Source organism: Hemicordylus capensis, chromosome 3 (assembly GCF_027244095.1).
Source record: "Hemicordylus capensis ecotype Gifberg chromosome 3, rHemCap1.1.pri, whole genome shotgun sequence".
Lineage (NCBI taxonomy): Eukaryota > Metazoa > Chordata > Lepidosauria > Squamata > Cordylidae > Hemicordylus > Hemicordylus capensis.
In genome coordinates, this window is record NC_069659.1 from 33,451,786 (window position 1) to 33,474,106 (window position 22,321).

Consider the following 22,321-nt stretch of genomic DNA (forward strand, 5'->3'; position numbering starts at 1 on the left):
TATCAGTTATCAATTTCTGCCATGGCAAAGAATGTTCCAGGCACAAAAGCAATACTTACAGCTGCAAAGATTGACTGGTTCCCAAGACATTTTGAATCTATCACTACTAGGTAATATATTATAAAGTTATCAATAGAAAATAAATTCACTTTAAAGATCACAATGTACAAAGTAGTACTCACAGGACAACCCATAAGTGTCCCTTTAGTCTGTCACAGTAGTAGTAATTTCATTCTAACCCTAACCTTTGGAATTCTGTGCTCAGTTCTGGAAACTATATTAAATAAGACACTGATACATTTGAATATAGTCAGAGGAAGACAAGTTGGAGGAGTCAACACCAAGTTCTGAGAGAAACAATTGAAGGAGCTGTGTAAGTTTAGCTTGAAGAAAAGAAGCCTCAGAAGTAAAGTTATCAGATATTTGAAGAACCACAATTCAGGAGTTGGAGCAGACTTGTTCCTTTTGAGGGCAAGACTAGAAGCAACTGGACTGAACTTGGAAGTAAGTTCAGGCTAGATATTAAGGAATCCCTTCACTGTAACCAATCTTCAACAGTGGAACAGTCTGACTCAGACTGAGCTCTCCTTAAGAGGATTTCAGACAGATTTGCTGACCATCTTGTCAGATATGCTGTAGCTGATTCCTGCAATGAGCAGGAAGTTGGATGAGTAGGCCTTCAAAACCTTAAGATTCTTTGATTGCTAAACAATGATGTAATAAAAAATCCCACTCATCTATTGTGATGGTTCTATGGCTACTACTAGTGTCCAAAGAAAGTTACAAATCACGAAAGTTCCAAATCACTGCTGTTGGTCCTCCTTGCCCTTTAGACAGATTGAACCTGGAGAGCATATTGAATTACACTTCCCTGGTCTAAATCAGTAAGTCATTTTTTAAGAAGAAATTTATTAACAATTTTATTTAATGCTTGTGTACAAAAATTCAGAGCTTAGACATGTTCTACAAATAAATTAGGATATTAAAGAATGCTACAAACAAAAATATTAAGACATAACAAAACATGGAAGTATTTTATGGGAGAGTGTCTATTATAACATCACCATTCTTATCTTTAACTCTTATCCGACCAGAGGCATACTTTGTTTCTTGGCGTCCATCGGCATATACTGTCTTGATGGTACCATCAGGATATTCTCGTCTCTTGAAGTGGGCTGTATGCAATTCTTGTTGACCATTGTTGAATTCTATAATCTTACTTCTATCCCTTTAAAATAGAGAAGTAATATTTAAGAGTGAATTCTAACACATACCTTTCTTCATACTTACATTCTACTGGAAAGTAAAGTTAGGAACTTGGGGCAGAGATGCGGAGAAACACAGTACACAACTAATCATTTTTGCCCAACAAGATGTGCTGGGGGAGGCTCCATATGCCAAGACCTTTTGGAGGCTTGATTCTTGTGCATGTTGTACAAGGCCTTCTTTGCAGTTGCCCCCAGGTTAGGCATTCCCTCCTTGGGGAGCAGTGTTCCCTTTAACAGGGATTCCCAGATGTTGTTGACTACAAGTGCCAGAATCCCCAGCTGCAACAGCTTTTGCTTGGGGATTATGGGAGTTGTAGTCAACAACATCTGGGAATCCTTATTAGAGGGTGCATTCCTTCACCTCCCTCCTTACCTTCCAGAGGCAACTAAAGACTGTTTTATTCAGGTATGGCTTTAGAACATAGATCTCCTGTGATCCACCTTTGTATATTTTTATGGAAATGGTATTTTAATTTAAATAGATTTATAGAAATTTAAACAGTTAACTGTTTACATTTTAAATCATTTATATTGGCTTGTTCTATCATGTCAAACTGCCTTGAGGCTATTAAGGAACAGAAGTGTAAGAAGTTGCCTGACAATCAGGTCAGATGACTTGACTTAAAAGGTCCAGGTACACCCATGTTGTGAATCTTGGTTAGGGATGTGCACGAATCGTGATTTGGAACACATCCCTGGCCCCTTTAAAATGGAGGAGAGCCAGTACATACCTGCTCCTGTGCTACTTGCTGCCTCAATCGATGGAGGTGCTCTCAGCTATTTTTGCACACCGGCAGGCTCTCCCCCCCCCCCCGCCCCACTGCCTTCGTGCAATACCAGCACGGACATGGCTGGGAATGCCACCGCCGACTCAGGAAATGGCAGCGACTGGCATAGGAGCAGTTATGCACCTGCTCTCCTCTGTTTTAAAGGGGCTGGGAATGTGTTCCTAATTGCACGTCGAATTACAGTTCATGCACATCTCTAAAGTTGGTTGGGATGTATATAATATAGCAGTTGAACTGGACCGAGAAACCAACTGGTAGGCAGTATAGTTGTGTGGGTTTTTTTTAAGATCAGAGTAATTTGAGCATTCTATATGGCACCATAAACAGCTTGGCTGCAGCACTGGGCACTAAGGAGTCCAATCTTGATATGACCAAGGCATAGGTGAGGGTACACAATATGTCTTCTCGAGGAAGGGTGAACAGGTGTCACACAAGTCAAAGCTGTGGGAAGGCATTCCTAGCCACTGGCACTTGGCCAGCCAGGAGCAGCACCAGAGCCAGAAAAGCCCCCAGACTGCACACCCGTTCTGTCAGGAGGCGATGCAACCCCATCTAGAATCCCTCACCAAATGCTACTACTACTGACAATTAACACCTCCATCTTGTCTGGATTAAGTCTCAGCTTATTTGCTCCCTTCCAGCCCATCAATGCCTCCAAGCCCCAGTTCAGTATGTTCACTGACTCCCTGGGGTCAGGTGACATGATGAGATAAGAACTGGGTGTCTTCAGCATACTGGTAACACCTCGGCCCAAATCTTATGGAACATTTAAATTCTAATTGTTTTCTGCTGCTTTTTGTACACCAGTCAATGAGCAAAGCCAGTGTTCTACTTACAAAGGCCACTATAATAAAGCCTTACAGGCTTAATCAGAGAATGTGTAGCAACTCTGGGACATCTATGGCTCCATGATCTCCAGCCACCACTCCCCCCTACCCCCTCCAAAAAACAGTACAAGACTAGGGAAAGATCAAATGGACGGGGATCACAGATTGCCATAATGGCACACTAAGGGCGACATCCTTGACAGCACCACAATCCAATTCCTCCACAGAGACATCCTTAAGAGTCTTGAGCACTTTAAAAAGAAAAGGGATTTAACTAGATGCAAAGTATTTAATTAAAAATAGCAAAGCAGATTATTAGAAGTAAAGCCTTACTGCTGAACACGGACAATGGTGCCATCAGGGAAAATAGTTTCTTCTCGCCCATCTGGGAACACGTTCATAATGGTTTGGTCAGGGAATACCACCTCTTTCTTTCCATCTGGAAAATGCTTTTCTGTAACAATGTTCAAGTGGTATGTCAGAATGTTCATACACCTTATGTGTATAGATGTATTAACATAAATGACCCCTTTACAGAGTAGCCATGAGCAAGACAGGTCTTGGTTTACCTGTCTGTCCGTTTAAAAAATGCAGGACTTCTAATCCGGTGGGGTAGGTGGTGTGTGTCGTCTTGGCATCTGCATAATAATATATCTGTAGGAGGGGGGGAAATCACAAGACTGCATTTAAAGCACCATGCACACAGATGCTGCTATAACTCTATAATCCTATATAAATGGCATACCAGTTGCTGGATACATACCACACTCTGATCTTCCAGAACCTGTTTTACGTCCCCATTAAAGAAGGTTACAGTTGTCGTCTTCCCATCACAGCTCACTTCTTTCCGTGTGCCATTAGGGAAGAAAATAAGCTGGCAACCACTTTTTAAGATCTTTTCAACCTAAAAAAGGAGATCAAGTTTTAAAAGTACATTTCTTTACAATCCTGTATTCCCAGAAAGGCTGGAATAGTTTGAAGGTTGGCTCTACAGAAAGTGTTTCATACAATTTTGGCAGGCAAGGCAAACCAAGCTTTACTGGGAGAGGACACAGGAGGAAAGAGAGACCAAACACAATGATAAACGCATACACCAGAGTCGATTAGCCCAGGAAAAACATTCCCTCCCAACCCCAGATACTGAGACACAAAGTTTAAGGTGTTTTTTACATATCCACTGAGGCCTGGTTCACATAGGGCCCAGGCATCTTGGGTTTGCACCTTGTCCTCCACTGCAATATAATCTTTAATAGGCTTTGTAGCCTACTCATGCATTCTCAGGACACACACACACACACACACACACACACTCACTAACAGCAGAGGGACTGCTTGAGCTGGGCCTACTCATGCAAGTATCTATGAGAGTTGGTCCCAGTTCATACAAAAGGTTCTACACTCACTATGAGTGGATGAACAGTTTGAACACTCACTACAAGTATAACCAGATACTAGAGCTGTGTGTAAGCTAACCCTATGTATTCAATATTTGATTTGAGATGGTATAAAAATTAGAAATCTGCTTTTTGTAATGATCAGCCACTGACTAGCCCCTCCTCTCCCCTAAAGAGGTAACCAGAAGTGATCCCTGTCCTGACAGGCTGGTGAACTCCAGGGATAAGCGAACCAGCACACGAGGTGGGTGGGAGCTAGAGAGTATGAGGAAGAAGAGAAGGTCTCTTTGTTAGAAAGGAACAGGCTGGGAGTGAGAGTAGGACATGTGGCCATGTTGTTTGGCTGCGGAAAGAACTGCAGATCCTTGAGAGACAGGTTGCAGGAAGCTTGATTCTCATCAGGTGATGGGTATGTTTTCAAGGAAAAGGGGATTTAGCATAGGGGAAAGTTTGTTTAGCCAGATTTTGCATTAGACTTTTCTTTCATGTGCGCTGTATATCCCTGAACTTGTTCTATTGTTTACCTGTAATGCAACTAAACTAAGAAAAGCTGAGCCTGCACCCATCCAGCCAGGGAATTGCAAAAGACTTTGGGGGGGGAAAAAAACACTTTTGAAGGTGTTTTTGTATTTTCTTACATCCATGTTCATTACAACTACGTAACCACAATTTTTAAAGTGTGCCACCCCCATATCTGGGGTGCTTTTTGAAGTATTATTGTAACCACTGAGTATTGCTTTTATTTATTTGTAACTAAAAGCTGAGAGAGCCTCAGTCGGAAGCCGTGTGTAGTATTTTGAATAAAGCTTTTTTCCTTTTTGTTCTTTGCATTTTAAAAGCTTCTCTGAGTGGATTTTTGAATCAGAAGAAAGGGGTCTGGAAGGGGGTCTCATTCTGGTGTACACACGGGCCTCAGGAGCTCGGCAGCTGTTAGTTTTCTCACCACGTGTAAGCTTGCACGTGTAAGCTTTCCAAGGGAAGAAAGGACAAATATTTCCATTGTACAGCATCATACCCTTCTACTACATTCGGGGATAATGGCTGTGGAATGCACTCCTGGCAGAAATCCACAATCTGAATTCTTTATTGACCTTCAGGAGACCCCTTAAAACCTATCTGTTTGGCCTGGCCTTCCAGGGTTTTTAATTAGTTTTAATTGTTTTAATGGTATAACCTGGTTTCCAGGGTTTTTTTTAATTGTTCTGGCTTTTTTAATGATGTTTTAATTGTTAATTGATGTTTTAAATTGTTTATATTTCTGTTTTAACTGTTATTAGTTTTAATGGTTTTGTTTTAATTGTAAACCGCCCTGAGCCACTTTGGAAGGGTGATATAAAATCAAATACATAAATAATAAATAATAAGCAGAACGCCTTCTCTTACCTTTCCATCAGGATGACTGGCTTCTCTCTCTACTTCTTCTTCGTTTTCTGCAAGGTCAGGGGTTACTGCTGTTGATGCAACAACTCTGTTATCAGGCAAATTCTGAAGTGAGGAAGAAAAATCCCTATTAATTATAATAAGGAAGCAGACAATACTCCTTAGGGTGTTAAGTAGTCACAGTAAACTTTCACATAAATGGGACTAATACAAGAGCAAACACTTGGTGGTTTTCAAAATGCTTTTCCTATAAAGAACCCTTTCCATATCAGCTTGTCTGTCCAGGAATCCCCCGTAGCTACCCTAGAGTCAGTCCACTGCAGAAGATTCTGGCACATTGCCCATTTGTGCAGACCAATGGCCAGGCCTCATCGTTACCCCATACAATCCAGGAGCGTATTCTTGAATACATGAAGTACTCTTATGTGGCTGTGCATTACAAGGAAAAATCAGCAGTGACAAGAAAGCTGATTATCGAGGCTGGTTGTCCACATTACTTATCTTTTCTGCTAAGGAGCCCCTGGGTTCTCCAGAACTATGTTTTTTTTTAAAGAAAAACTGGTTGCTTACCAGTAACAGGTTATCTTTTGGTGATCCAGTAGCCTTCACAATGTGGGGTTATGCACCTGCGCAGTAGCCTCTGCGGAAGGATTTCCAAGCTCCCCGAGGCGCTCTGTAGCTCCGCCCTTTGCGCACCAAGCACGCTCAGTATCTTTGGAAGCAGAGCACCCATTTGCTCAGTTCCTGATTGAATTTGAAGAAGATTGGAACTTCTTCAGTCAAATGATGAGGTAAGTACATTAAGCAGAAACATCCAATAAGCTGGGAGGTTGGGCAGGTGTTATGAATGATGCTGGATCATCAAAAGATCACCTGTTACAGGTAAGAAACCTGTTTATTTTTGTGATTATTCATCCACATGAAGTATCCTTCATGTGGATGATTAAAGAGCTCCTCATAGAAGGAGAAGCGCTGGAGGATGTTTCTTAAATAACTTCCTTTAGCACAGTCCACCCAAAGTTGGCCTCAGCTCAGATGTCTAAGGTGCAAAAGTTTAACAAAGAGTAAGTTGGAAGGCCAAGTAGCAGCCTTGCAGATGGCAGTAAAACTTATTCCTGATAAATCAGCAGCAGAGATAGCCATGGTTCTGGTAGAGTTAGCTTTAACCATGTTTGGGGGCCGTACACCTTGTTTCTTTTAACAAGTAAAAATAAGCCAGACAAGCCAGTTAGATAGCCTCTGTCTAGAGATTGGTTGGCCCTTGCCTCTGCCCTGAAGCAGGGATGTGTGAACCAGCTCAGCCTCGAGCCAGTTTGCCATTGAACTGGTCTGGGCCTGGTTCGGGCCAATGTCAGCCCATTCTGGGTCTCTCTGTGCTGGCAGCAGCCATTTTGAATGCCACTGCACATGCATACTGGCCATCTGCTTGACCGGCCTCCAAAATGGCCACCACCAGCACAGAGGCCCAGAATGGGCCATTTGTGACCAGTGGGAGGTTGGCAGGCGGACGGGAAACCACCAGAGACACACACACCCATGGCTGTGGTAGCACTCCCCCGGATGTGGTGAGTTTTTAAATTTAACATTAGAACAATATAATGTTCTCCAAGACAAAGTAGGCAGAGGCCATGTTTGTCAGGCGAGGAAAGCATCCCGCGGCACGAGCAACATCTCTTAAATTTTTTTTTTTTTTTAGCGTCTATCAGTACAAATACCGAGACAACTAATCCAAATCATAAAGCAAAGAGCAGAAACAAAGCGAACTGTAGTTGGGAAAACCCAATAATTCAAACAGTGAATCATTTTCTTTCAGGAACCAAGCATGAACAAGGAGTGAATCCTGAGAGAAGCACACACAATGGTGGTCAAGAAAGAATTGAGTAAAAGGGTGCTCTGCCACAGAAGACCCTGAGCGCACTTGGTGCATGAAAGGCAGAGCTACAGAATGCCTCGAGGAGTTTGAAAATCCTTCAATGGGCTACTGAGCAGGCGCATAACCCCATGTTGTGAAGGATACTGGATTATTATTATTATTTTTACATTTATATCCCGCTCTTGCTCCAAGGAGCCCAGAGTGGTGTACTACATACTTGAGTTTCTCTTTCACAACAACCCTGTGAAGTAGGTTAGGCTGAGAGAGAAGTGACTGGCCCAGAGTCACCCAGTTAGTTTTATGGCTGAATGGGGATTTGAACTCGGGTCTCCCCGGTCCTAGTCCAGCACTCTAACCACTACACCACGCTGGCTCTTTAAAGGTAAAGTAAAGTGTGCCGTCAAGTCGGTGTTGACTCATGGCTACCACAGAGCCCTGTGGTCGTCTTTGGTAGAACACAGGAGGGGTTTACCACTACCTCCTCCCACACAGTATGAGATGATGCCTTTCAGTATCTTCCTATATCACTGCTGCTTGATATAGGTACCAGTGGGGATTCAAACCATCAACCTTCTGCTTGTTAGTCAAGCATTTCCCCGTTGTGCCATTAGGTGGCTAACCACAAAGATCTACTGCTCTCCTGGATTCCTAGCTGGGGTACTCATTACCATAGTCTTGACTTGCTGTTTCTGCAAAAGTATTTGAAATTTATACTGAAGTACACCAGTGAAAATATCTTATGAAATAAAGCTACAGCTGACCTCACTATACGCAGTCCCGACATCCATGGTTCCATGCGTCCACGGTCAGGCAACTGCCACCTGACCTTGGTATATGAGGGAGGTGGATAATTTCAGTGTATTCGCAGTTTTGGGGTGGCTAGAAATGACCTTTGAGGTCATTTCAGGCCACCATTTTGAGAAAAGGAGCAGTTTTGTAGCTCATTCATTTTTTAAAAAAATCCATGATTTTTCATGGGGAAAATGGCAGATTTGAGACTTCTGGCTTTGCTGAATGGCTGAAGACCTGTGGAGCATGGTAGGGCACTTTTTTCATCTTTTTTAGGACCACTTTCCCAGCCTTCAGGAACCTCACCCCCCCACCCCAATTCCTATTGCCTCAATATCCATGGTTTTATTACCCGTGGTTGTAGCGCAGAACGGAATCGCTGTGAACAAGGTCCACCTGTATTTAGCCGAGTTATTTGGGTGAGCCATCCGTTCTCTGTAGATTAATAAAATATGCTACTAGCACAACAGAGCTAAAATATTACACAACCCGGGAGTCCATTGTAAGTTTTAGAACTAAAACCATGTTTTGGCCTTAAAATCCAGAACCTTACAAGTAGTTTGAAAAAGTACCATTCAGCATTTTTCTACAACAGCAAACAATACCATGTTTTTGACACAGAAGGTAACTCATACTGATACAAAGCATTAAAAGATTTTCTTCAATGCTGAAGTACCAATCTTTATTTCGGCCTTAGACCAGCATAAGAAGAATTTTTAAAAGAAGGAAAAAAGACATAAGATACAGGCAAGGGGCAGGAAACACAATATAAAATATATAACTACTGTTATGGAGCTATATAAGCATAGGGTAGCAGTAAGGATGGATGGATAGATAGATAGATAGACAGACAGACGGGAGAGAAGTCTAGAGCCTAGTAAGGAGTAGGCCAGATGGGCTCAACATATAAAAGTACTTTCAAAATAGTTAGTTAAAAATAATTATAGGTGTTTAAAAGTACATAGAAGATATTAAAAGTAAGCAATTAAAAGGAGGTTACAATAATTTATGTGAGAGCAGAGGCTGAGACTGGATTTATGTAGGCTCAACCCGCAGTCCCTCTAGGCGGAAGCTGTCAGGGCCCTGCGGATTCTGCATGCTGCAGCACAGAACTTTACAGTGTGTTGTGCATGATGGTAGGGTCTTCATCCGAGAGCAGCAGCAAGGTATAAAATTTACTTGAGCGACCAGGATGCCTGCGGAGTACTGGTGAGATGAGGTTGGCGTGTCTATCTCTATAGAAGGGGCAGAAGAGGAGAACATATGCTGTGGTTTCAACCTGACCTGTGTTGCAAGGACATATTCTCTCCGCAAGTGGGATCTTCCTGAACCTGCCTTCTAGAATGGCTGATGGGAGGGGGCGTGGCAGCACACCAAAGTAAAGGCTCTTGAAGAGTGGGCTGGGATTTCCAGTACTGACAGATATGTGGCGGGAAAGGGGAGGTACCTCAGATTTTCCGGTGTGGGGAAGTTTGGGACAATGCCTAGGTCTCTTTGACGTTCTGTGTCTGTTATCCTTTGTTCAAGCACAGATTTGGCTTGGTTGTATCCCATATCTGGTAAGAGGGAGAATCCCAAGCTTGACAGTTTGGTCTGAATAGCTCTTTTCCAAGAGGATAGGAAGGAGTCCTGGAGATTCGGGGGGGGGGGCAGTCCATGAAGAAAGGAGGACTAGTTTTACCCCATAGATAAGGATGGTCAGCCATACTCTAACTTCCACCTTCATCATTCCTGTCTCTAGTCAGAGAGTGGCATTCGAAACACATCATGGGACTTGGAGGGCAGCTCTTACAAATTTGGAGTGCACCAGTTCCAAAGGGGGAATGCTGAAGTAGTAATCCCTGTTATCAGTTTTGTTTATCTAGTACATAGCCTAAGCATTTCTTATAATCAGATAGGCTACCATCTAAAATCAGAAAAGAAAGATTATATCCTACCTTACTTACTACCATAAATGTCTTGGAACAATCTTCTGAAGTCATTGCCATATTGTCCAAGCAACTCTCATCATGTGCAGTTGCTAATCTAGGTCTTTCAAAGTGTCTTCCTATTTCAAGTAAGAATCAAAGAGAAGATTTACCTTTTACATTTCCTTGGACATAGTCTCAATGTAGATTACACTAATCCCACACTTTTTTCCTACCACCTTAAAGTCAATTTATAATGTAGATACGTTAAGTATTTTGAATCCCACAAATACAATTGAACAGCATCAGTGGCATCAATTCAACTCATAGTACTGAGCTGCATAAATATATCAGTAGCAGTTTGTTGGGAATGTATATGGCAGACTGACATGTTATTTACAATCAGTGCTATACTGTTGGAACAAGTTATTCAGTTTAAGCCAGGAAGCTCTTAACATGAGGAGTCCTCTTCCTTTTGGGCAAAAACAGGTATATCCTGTATGTAATCTGTATTTTAAAAGGGGGTTGTCTTAAATTCAGAGTAGTCTTGTATTTGAGTGAATACCGTATATAGAATAAAGTATAAACATTGTGAGGCCTAGCTTCTACCCTTTAGTATCGAAAGTTAAGAACAGATGCAACAGAAGGACTAGGAAATACCTTTCCTTTACATTTTGAAGAGCCACTGGGCTGGGTCAGATGCAATTATGGTTTGGCACTTATGAGCAAGTCTTTAAGGACTCTGGGTCTGCACATACTCTCCTTTCTTCACATGCTACAATTCCTAGTTTGAGGCAGACCATAATGTGCTGTTTTTTCCAAAGTTGTCTCAAACTAGTGAGGGAGAGAATGGTGATGGGAGGAGGGAGTGTGCGAATCCAAGAATTCTTAACAGCTTGCTCACATATGATAGCCCCAGCTGGACACGGGCTGCACTGGTTGGGTCTGAGGGACCACTGGGCTAACTCGGAGTTTAACTTCTTTGTATCTACAGGCCCTCAAGTATTACTCATGGTGGGGACCTTATGTTTTAGCTTGTTTTATGTTGTTGTTAACCACCCAGAGACATAGGTTTTGGACAGTATAGAAATATTTTAAATAAAATAATTAAAAATTTACAAATTTTATAATTAAAATACAAGAAAAATAAAGGATGGAATGTCTTTGATTATATTAGCATATAGAAAAGTGTGTTATACATTTAAAGGCAAAAAAGGACACACACACACAAACATTTCAGAACCCCTTTATGTAAATATACCCAAGAAAGATTATCTAGACCCATTTTGAGCAGGCTATGGGGATGAGACTGCCTTGGTCAGCCTGACGGATGGTCTCCAACTAGGTATTGACAGAAGGAATGTAACTCTGTTGATCCTTTTGGATCTCTCAGCGGATTTCAATATCATCGACCATGGTATCCTGCTGGGTCACCTGAGGGAGGTGGGATTGGTTGGCACTGGTTTACAGTGCTTCTGTTCCTACTTCTCTGGTGGATTCCAGATGGTGTCACTTGGAGACTATTGCTCTGCACACATAAATTAATGTATGGCATTCCACAAGGCTCCATACTGTCTCCAATGCTCTTTAACATCTACATGAAACTGCTGGGAGAGATCTTCAAGAGGTATGGTGCAGGGTGTTATCAATATGCTGATGAAACCCAAATCTATTTCTCCATATCAGCCTCATCAGGAAATGGCATAACTCCCCTAAATACCTGCCTGGAGGCAGTAATGGGCTAGATGAGGAATAACAGACCGAAATTGAATCCAAATAAGACAAAGCTACTGACTGTGGCGGGGTCAGAGCCAAGACATGGTTTAGATTTGCCTGTTCTGGATGCGGTTATACTGCCGCAAAAAGAACAAGTACGTAGCTTGGGAGTGCTCCTGGACCAAAAACTCTTTCTGGTTTCTAAGGTTGAGGCAGCAGCCAGAAGTGCTTTTTATCAGCTTTAGCTAACATTTCAGCTATGCCCATTTCTGGAGACAAATGACCTTAAAATGGTGGTATATATGCTGGTAATCTCCAAGCTTTACTACTGTAAAATGCACTCTATATGAGGCTGCCTTTGTACGTAGTGTGGATACTACAATTGGTACAAAATGCGGCAGCCAGACTGATCTCTAGGAGAACCCGAAGAGACCGTGTAACATCAATTTTAAAAGAGCTGTACTGGCTGGCGATGTTTCTGAGTGAAATACAAAGTGCCGGTTATTACCTATAAAGTCCTTAACCAGGCGCAAAGAGAGGCCAGCGGTGGCCTGGGTACAGCTCGCCACCACAGCCCCCCTAGCCACACCCCATAATATCACATCAGTATCTGATGTCAGATGCAGGGGGCATGGTTAGCTCACAAACAGGGCTGTGTTCCCCATTTGTGAGTAAAATCTTTTAAAGGCAGGAAGAGCTGCCCTGGTCGCACTGCGAATGTGGCACTGGCCAGATTTTACTCACAAACGCGGTGCTTGGCCCCGTTTGTGAGCAAACCACACCCAACGTCTGATGCTGGGGCGTGGCCGGGGCACGAGGCGCAGCCCCTGGAGTGTGACGGCCCATGTTATTCAGACCCATTCGCAATATGGTGGCTCCACCAGTGTCCTTAATGGCTTGGGCCCAGGGTATTTAAGAAAGGGCCTTCTTTGTCATGAACCCTGTTGCCTATTACGATCTTCTGGAGAGGCCCAGTTACGGTGACGTTTGGTGGTGACTCAGGGACCGGGACTTCTCTGGCTACCCCGGGGCTTTGAAATATGCTGCCTGGAATAAGAGCACCTCCTTTTCTTTTTTATATTTGTTGTGTTTTAAATTGTGTATACTGCCTAGAGATACACATATCAGGCAGTATATAAATATGATCGATAAATAAATGTTAAGTTAATTATGATTACAGAATGCTCATGCAATATTTTGAATCCAAGACAATTGCTCCCCAATAAGTGGAGGAAGAAATCAGATGTTTCTGTGCTGGTACATCACCCCAGTAGTGATTTCAAAGATGGACAACAAATAACCTGGGGAATGTTGAAAATGTACAGAACAGAAAGGTACCTTTTATCATATGTGGTGGACATGTAAAAAAGCTCAAAAATTCTGGAAAACAATACACTTAAAGATGCAGCAAATTTTCCATATATATTCTCCTTTTCTCCCGGAAATTTTCATGTTAAATTTTACTAAACTGTATATTCCTGCAAGCTTTCTTTATATATGATAACGACGGCAAGAATTCTTTATGCTTCCTGTTGGAAAACTAATCTGATTCCCTCTTTAGATGATTGGCATCTCAAATCTGGGAACATGCATCAATGGCTAAAATTACTGCATATGTTAAGAACAACTCTGAAGTTGTTGGGGTTTTTTACATACATGGGAGCCATTTATTCAATATATCACAGGGTTTGGTTACTCATCCGAGATCTGGTTTTTCTTTGTAGAGAAAATTGATGCTGATTGCTTTGCAGATAATGGGGACATTAATTTTTGTTATCACTCTTACTCTTAATTTTCTTAGACTTGTAGCTATTTATCTTTCAGAGTGGAGAAGGGGGAGAGGGGGATAGTGGCAGTGGAATGAACTCAGGCAGAAGAATATAGATTGTAATGAGAATAATTGTAATTGCTTTGTTTGATTAGGTATTTTTATTCTTCCTTTCTATTTTTTCTTACGTTTTTCTGTTTATACTATAAAGTGGAGGAAGAAATCAATGTCCTTGATTTCTCTTTCTTAAACCTCTGATTTCTGAAGGAAATGAAGGAAGCACAACAAAAAAGTGAGGTCAGGTTAGTCTACACTGCAGGCCTGCCTTTGGAAATTGGTCAAACAGTAATGGACTTTCAAAGCTTTCTTTATAGAGTGAGCTATGGAAAACAGTTTTGAACCAAAAGCAGATCACAGAATTGAAAAGAGAACAACAAAATGCCACCTTGATGATTACTAGAAATGATGCTGTTTTGCTTAAATGAGGTCCCCCCACTCCCACCCCAAGGATACCTTCTGGTGGCCAATCGCTTCTGCCATTTGTCTTGCTGCTCTTGTCTGCTTGAGGAACTGAAGATAGTGTCTGACTTTTTTGCAATATAGCTGGCATGTGCTGAAAGATTTAAGAAGCAGCCTATTCACAATTTGTAGTTAAAATAGTACAGTAATATCCAGACACAGAGATCACTTGTCTTGAAAGTAAAAGGGTACTGACATGTAACTTGTTATTTTGTGGTGAATGTTACAAGTAAGAAGTTCGTATTCAACTCGCAGAATGCATGATGATAGATGATGATTTATTAATTTCATTTTATATACTGCCCATCCAAACATGGCTCAGGGAGGTTCAAATAGAAAATAAAATGATTTGAAACATGAACATAAAACTCATTTAAAAACCATTAAAAACCACTTAAATATTATTAGAAGTCAAGCTGAGGGTCTTTGTGGCTGTCTTGAAGACCTCCAGAGGTGACAAACCTCTTTCTTCCTTTGATTTGTTAACATCAAGAATGGAGCGGGGGGCAGACACAAACAACCACTCCTCTAATACTACAAATAGAGGACAAATATTGTCAACCTTTCAAGTCATAAAGTTGTTTTGAATTATAAACCAACACCACAAAAATGAATGATGCAGTAAATTCAGCACATGTTTTTGGTCTTTGATCTACTTTGCAAAACTGACCATTTGATCTGCTTTGCAATGCTAAACATTCACACACCAGTGTCACTCATGCTCACTATGTCCTACGAACAGCGCTTTCTATATTTACTTATATAGTACTCAAAAGATCCAGTCTCATTCATTACTCCTCCATCACTAAATTAGTTGGGACTTTAAAAAAATATTATATCCTGCTTCTTGTCCTTTAAAAAAAACCACCACCCAACTCTTAACAAATAACAATTACAACTATCCAAAAGTATAAGAAATATTAGCCCCAAAAAATCAAGTCAATGTTATGCAATGCCCAATCAGTTGCAACCTTATCCAGAGATAAAAGCTACTAACGGCCTAGTCTTTGCCAAATGAACAACAGGAGAGAAGTGACCATGCAATCTTCCTTGAGCAGGGAATTCTAGGAGGTACAGAGAGCCATTGCTGAAAAGATTCTGGACCTAGAGCTTTCCACTAAATCTCAGGCAATGGCAGAACCTTTGAGAACACCAGAGAGAGCTTTGTAGAAGTATGCAAGAGAAGTCCCAGGAAGAAACCGGGACTAGCATCGAAATGAGGCAGTCTTCCTTGATTCCTGTTTTCTTCTACATCCTACAGGATACCCTTCGGTCCCCCTTGCATAACCTGTACTGGCAAGGCTCATGGACGCTGGGCCAAAACTAACACAGTGTCAAACTAAATAGTGATTTACTGTTAATGTCACTTATACCTCACTTTACAAAGCTTTCAGAAGTGACAAATATAAAAGCGTAATAAAATCCAAAGCAGAATATAAAACAAAAGCTAAACCAGAACTGAAAAGACCCAGCTCCTCACGGCCACCCATCACATCTCAGAAGTGACATGACCATTATTCTGAGCAGTGCCAAAAGGAACATCAAAGGGCCAGAAGATAAAGCTCCCCGCATAAGCTGATCTTGTTCATAAACTCCAATAATCAATCAGTGTTTTCCTTGAAATGTCAAAGCTTAGTTTCTAAGTGAAATGTGACTCCACCACCTACAGGACAGCAGGACATATATGAACAGATTAGTAAGCAGCCTTTGAACACAATCACATGTGATAAAGCAAGAGAATCACCCAATAACACACAATCATGAAAGTTTAGGAATGGAAGTAGCTTGTCAGTTGCAAATTCTTGTCCTTCCTGCTTAGCTCTCTAAGACTGCTGACAATTCTTGACACTCCCATATTCATTCATCTGTCTCAAAAGCTGCTCACACAATTCTCCTACTGAAAGAGCCAGAATGCTGGTTTAAAGCATCTGTCATACCTGCACTGGGGGAAACATTTTTTAACAGACAAGGGGCCTTTCATTTAAGCCAGTCCTGACCATAACAGAACCAGAATGACTGGACAGTTTGTGTTTCATTACATCATCCCACAGAGGAGGATTTCCAGTTCTCAGTTTTAAGAAGCTGGAATAGAGCATATTCATTTCCCAATCAATTAGAAGTCACATAAAAAGAAAGCTTACTGTAGACTCCGCTCTCTTTGAATGGACACAACCATCATCTTTCCGCTTGTTTGCAGATGCTTCTTTTCTCTTCCAAGCTTCCAAACGAAATCTTTCCATAATTTTGATCTCTTCCCGGAGTTGCATATTATCTCTTGTTAAGGCCTCTATCTGGTCTCTTAGACGCATGTGGGTTGTTGACCATTTTGTTTCCCTTCTTTTTAAGTCTTCCTGCAAGGTTGCTACCTGCTGTTTCAAAGCCTTAAGAAAATAATGCATAAATACAAGTCAGTCATTTTCTGCCACATTCAAATACAGAAACTGAAGAGAAAGAAAAGTTTCTTTCCACAGCAGCAATAAGTAAGGAATCCAGATTAACATCAGCTCGGTTTTATACTAAGACATGAGTAGTGCCCCAAAGTGTGAGCACACTCACGTTGCATGAAGCTGCATAAGTCTTGGTTGTATTCTTTGCTAAGGCAAAGCACTGGGAAATCTGTTCCTAGACTGAAGAATAGAAAGGATTAAAAAAAAAAGTGACAGTTCTGGAAATAAAGTGTGAGGGAGGAGCCCACATCAAGGCTCATTTGACTGAGAAAGAACTTACAGACTGGGCACTATCACAAGCACAACTAGGCTGTAGAAGACAGACAGACAGACAGGAGTAACCGTTTGTTGAAAACTGAGCATAAATGTCTTTTCAGATCTATCATTCTGCCCTTTCTGCTCTTGGGTAAGCCAGTTGTTCAAACAAGAAAAGGACCAATACAGTGATTGGCTCAGAAGCCATCTATATATTTAAAAGCCTTAGGACATATGTCGCAAATCCCATGTTACGTGGCACATCTCGCAAGAGTTGTCCAGAGGAGAGAGAAGGCACAGAGTAGGGCTGAGCGACGGACAGAGGGGCAGCTTCCGAGGAGGAGGGAGGAAAGGCCAAGGAGGAGGTGGCACTGCGGCAACAAGAAAGAAAGAAGAAGAAACACTGCACATGCAGCAGGCACTTCCAGCGACTTCCAGCCCGTGACATGCTGGGGCAACAAGGAGGTACACTGCCACCCCGCAGGACCAATTTTAATGACAGCGCCAATGGGGGAAATGTGGTGGGGGTGGTAAGAGCACCCTCCCCAGTCCTTAAAGTTGGACCCCCCCACCTTCGAACTGGTAGTCAGCGGTTCCATGCACATCCCTACTGTTTATACCATACTTTGTTCATGTCACAAGTGTGAACATTGACCATTTGGGCATTACAGAAGAAATAATCTATTCTGTATCTTAGATATATTGATTTTTTTATAAATTATTATTATTGTGAAGGTTTCTCAGTAAAGGTAATCATATTGACTGTCTAGTATTCATACCTTAATCTCATCACGTTCCCTTTTATCTGGAATGGCTCTAGCTGCCAGTGCATACTTCTCAAAAACTTTACGTTCCTTTTGCAGTTTTCTTGTTTCTTCTTTTTTAAATTCTTCAAGTTGAGCCAATTCTTTTGTTTTCTGTTGTTCAAAGCTGGCAATTTCTTTCCTGAAAATTAATAGTATACCAGCTTACCTCAGATTCAAATGAGTTCCTCCCCCACAAAACTAAACTGAAATCTTATATTTACTATAGCTCAGGAATATTAGTGTCATCCATCTTGTGTGTGTCTGTGTGTGTGCGCACGCACACATGCACATGCACACCCCACCCACAGAGGCGTATCTAGGGAAAATAGCGCCTAGGGCAAACAGTGAAATTGTGCCCCCTGTCCAAACATCTGACACCCATCTTTCAGATAACTTTAGTATAATATCAGCTGAAAAATACAAGTCAGGCTCGTTAATCTTTTAATATTTCAAAAACTATTTAGCAGTGGACTTAGCCAGACCAAAAAATGCTCAAAAACTACAAATTTCAGTATGCTGGGGCTCATGAAATACCCAAATACTATGTGGAGGTGTATGGGAAAACTAAACAGAAGTGCCTGTCTAATTCTCTACTATGCATTGTAGCATCACCATTACATAAGTTTTAAAAATAAATGGAGAATTTGACTTTCCCCAGATACTCTGAAAAAATAATTAAAGGATATGCAGAGTGAACTGTGTCACTGCTTGGAATATATTCTAGTCTTTCAGAAAGTCAGTTAAAATGAGAGAAAGAGAGCAAGAAACTCCCAGTGGGCCTTAATACTAAGGATTTCACACTGATTCAAAGAAAAGCTCACCATTAATAGCCATATTAGCAAGATATCACATTTAACTCATTTATCACAAGAAGCAAAGTAAGAGCAAATGAATACAATTCTAGCTCATAAGCTTCAGCTCAGTATTCACAAGCCTTGATTCTCTGTACATAGTGCCAATCTGAATATGTGTACAGTGTCTTATATTATATTATTATTTTATTATTATTTTTACCTGTAGCCCCTTTGGGGGGCTTCCTAAAGGCTGTGGGTTTTTGTTTTTTTTTGCAAAGGTTCCCCCTCCCCCCACTGGTCTCTAGGGCCTTGCAGGGACCATTTGAGCATGTGCAGTGGCCATTTTTTAAAATAATCTTAAAAAAAAAAAAAAAAGGCCACTGAAAACAAAATGGCCAGCGTGCATGCTCAAATGGCCTCTGCAAGGCCTGGCATGACCTAGGGCCTCACAGAGGCCATTTGAGCATGCATAGTGGCCATTTTGTTTCTGGCAGCCATTTTTTTAAATTTTTTAATTTTACAAAATGGCGCCCCCTTCAAGTGGCACCCAGGGCACGTGCCCTGCCTGCCCCACCCTAGATACACCCCTGCCCACCCAATATAAATATAAAATGAATAAAATTTAAAAGTTTTTGTCTTCTTAGGACACAATCTACCAGGCATGGTTATAGAGAGATCTCTAAGTTGTTTTTTTCTACTGGGCCATAGAACTTTAGAGGTAGAAGCTATTGGAGCAGGAAGCTATATTGGCTTCAATCCCCTGTTAAATGCAGAAGCTGTTACAGTCTCAGGTCACCTTTTTAATCTCCATACATGAATCACAATAAACGAAGTTTCCCTTTCAGACACACAAACAGATGTTTCGTTTCCCGAATGTGAAGGGTCGCTTTGAGATAGTAGAGCAAGGCTCTACGGACATCCAGCTAATGCATCACTCGGTCTAGTGGCAAAGATGGATTGCGTAAGAAGGTAGGTAGCACAATTTCCGTGTTTAGATCGAAGTCCGTCTGAAGTCCGGGTCCAAGCGCACGATGACCCAGTCGGGATAGAACCTAGTGTAGGGCTCATCAATCCAGAGTGCTCTGAGCTCACTAACTCGATTTGCTGTGGTTACTGCCACTAGAAAAAGTGTTTTGAGAGTTCCGAGCTTTAATGTCATGGACACCATTGGTTTGAAAGGCGCTTCTTTCAATGACAAGAGTACCAGGGACAGGCTCCATTTTTCCGCAAGTGGTCTCACAGGCGGATAAAGGTTATTAATACCCTTCAGGAAATCTTTACATCATGGGTCGGTGAAGACAGTCTTGCCATCCCACGCATCGTGGCATGACAATATTGCCGCCATATGCACCTTTATGGAAACCTTAGCCAGGCCACTCATCTTCAGGATGGTCAGGTATAGGAATATGGCCTTCAAGCTGGCCTCCTTGGGTTCATAAACCCAAGTAGCAGCATGTGCGCAGAATCTGTACCATTTTGCTCTGTAGTTGTGTCTAGTGGATGCCTTTCAGGTGTTGAGGAGGATTCTTCTCAAAAGCCTATCCTCCATGCAGTGAAATTCAGTACTGACAACTTTGGGTGCATTACCTGGCCATGGTCTTGTGTTATCAGATCTGTCCACTGAGAGAGTCTTCTGTATCTGCCTTTGGACAGTCTGAGTAGTTGTGTGAACCATGGTTGCCTTGGCCACCATGGTGCAACTACAATTGCCTGTGTCTGGTCCTATAGCAGCTTGGCCACTACCCTGGGCAGTAGAAGTGTTGGAGGATAGGCGTAGAATATACCCTGGCTCCACTGATATTTAAAAGCATCGCCCTTGGATCATGCTCCCAGCTCCGTCCTGGAGCAATATTGGTTGCTTTTCCTGTTATCTGCTGTTGCAAATAGATCTACCTCCAGCTGTCCCCATGATATGAATAGCTGTTTCAGGATTGTCGGATTTAGCTCCCATTCGCGTTGTTGAAGTATCAGGTCTCTGCTCAGTGAATCTGTCAAGCAGTTCTGGGTGCCCTTGATGTGAATGGCCATTGGATAGATCCGTCATGGGATGCACCAGTTCCATAGCTGTAGGCTGAGGTTGCAAAGAGACCTGGATACTGTTCCGCCTTGCTTGTTTACATAGGCAATGGCCGTTGTGTTGTCCATTTGTAGTTGGACAGCCTGACCAGCAACATGTTCCTGAAAGGCTTGCAGGGCCTTGTAGGCTGCTAAGAGCTCTAGGAAGTTGATGTGTAGGCAAAGTCTCTTTTGGAGTCCAGAGGCCTTCTATTCTGTGTTCTGCCAGATGGGCCCCCTAGCCTCGCATAGAGGAATTGGAAGTCACTGTCAAGGTGGGCAGAGGCATCAGGAAGGGTACTTCTTTCAGCAGGTGTGCTTCCTTTGTCCACCAGTGTAAGGAGAATAGCACTTTCTCCAGGACCAGGACACGTTTGGACTGTGGTTCGGTTCTCGGATGCTTGCAGCTTGCACATTCTTAGCTTTGCATAAGGGACTGTTGTGGCAGGATGCCATCAGGCCTAGCAGCACTTGTATCCTTCACGCTTTCTGTAGTGGAGCTGCCTGGAATGAGTCGACGAGCGCCCTTATGCACCTGAAGCAGTCTTCCGGCAGATAGCCATCTGTTCTGCCATATCCAGTTGTGTGCCAATATACTGCAAGCGCTTTGCCGGTTTTAAGAATGATTTCTTCCAATTGATCTGGATTCCTAACTCGTCCAGCCGCGTTGTCACTATGTTTATGTGGGCCAGCAATTGTTGTTCTGTCCTGGCCATAAGGAGCCAGTCGTCTAACTAGTAGTAAACCAACAGGCCCTTTGTTCTGAGGTAGGCTACTATCACAGCCATGCATTTCCCTCGGAGTGGTGACCACGCTGAAGGGTAACACGTTGTATTGATAGATCTCCGATTCCATAATGAAGCAGAGAAATTTGCGATGACTTTCTTGTATCCCGACATGGAAGTACGCATCCTTGAGATTGAGTGTTGCAATCCAATGCTGTTCATGGAGAAGCAGAAGGATGGCCTGCGACGTTGTCATTTGGAATCTTTGCACTTCGATGTATTGATTTAGCCAACATAAGTCCATTATTGGTCGTATACCCCCATCCAGCTTGGGGATCTGGAAATACTGGGAATAAAACCCCATCTGGCTGTGAGCCCAATGTACTAGTGATATGGCTTCTTTTAATAACAGCTTTTGCACCTCCTCCCTTAGTATTGGTGTTTCGGGAGTTAATTTCACACCCGTGAAAGGCGGGATCTCCTTGAACTCCATCGCATAACCTGCCATGATTATGCATAAGACCCACTGGTCTGATGTTATATGGCACCATGCTTGGGCATGGCTTGCCAGTTTGATGGTTATTCTGGCTGACATCAAGGAGATTGTTTCCCTTGCGCAGGTGTTTATTGGTTTCTTGTTTCTGCTGTTGTTGTTCATATAGAGAAGCGCATTCCAGTTTGCAGGTGGGCTCTGTCCCAAATCAAAGTTGCTGTTTGGATTGTTGTATCAGTTTGTTATGTCCAGATTGCCCTGTCTTGTTCCTGAAGTAGTATGGTTTTTTATTATTATAGCGCTAGTATGGCCACCTGCACTCCCTGAGGTCAATCTGGCGGGAAAAGCTTTGCCTCCTTTGATACTGCTGATAAGATTGGTATCTGGTGTTGGAGTACTTTGGATTTATAAAGGAGTGCACCATTGTCTTTGACTTTTTCTATTGCTCCATGGTTTCGTTGGTTTTGTCAGAGAAAAGCCCCTTGCCTTCGAAGGGCAGTGTTTCGATCCAGTCTTT

At 42.3% G+C, this 22,321-nt stretch overlaps 1 protein-coding gene across 4 annotated transcripts in view; it reads right to left on the bottom strand.

Annotated features, from left to right (window-relative positions):
• Positions 1 to 892: 892 nt before the first annotated feature.
• Positions 893 to 22,321, bottom strand: part of CENPJ (centromere protein J) — a 38,751-nt gene continuing 17,322 nt past the window's right edge. For 3 of the 4 annotated variants that reach the window (XM_053307726.1, XM_053307724.1, XM_053307725.1), the window contains exons 9-17: positions 17,711 to 17,876; positions 16,371 to 16,610; positions 14,224 to 14,323; positions 10,257 to 10,366; positions 5,661 to 5,762; positions 3,647 to 3,787; positions 3,453 to 3,537; positions 3,217 to 3,337; positions 893 to 1,228 (exon numbers count right to left, since the gene is read on the bottom strand). In XM_053307726.1, coding sequence (XP_053163701.1) covers positions 1,036 to 1,228; positions 3,217 to 3,337; positions 3,453 to 3,537; positions 3,647 to 3,787; positions 5,661 to 5,762; positions 10,257 to 10,366; positions 14,224 to 14,323; positions 16,371 to 16,610; positions 17,711 to 17,876 — 1,258 coding nt within the window. In that variant the 3' untranslated portion in view covers positions 893 to 1,035. Of the gene's footprint in view, positions 1,229 to 3,216; positions 3,338 to 3,452; positions 3,538 to 3,646; positions 3,788 to 5,660; positions 5,763 to 9,319; positions 9,555 to 10,256; positions 10,367 to 14,223; positions 14,324 to 16,370; positions 16,611 to 17,710; positions 17,877 to 22,321 lie in introns of those variants that run through there. The other variant, XR_008319144.1, reaches the window with a different exon arrangement.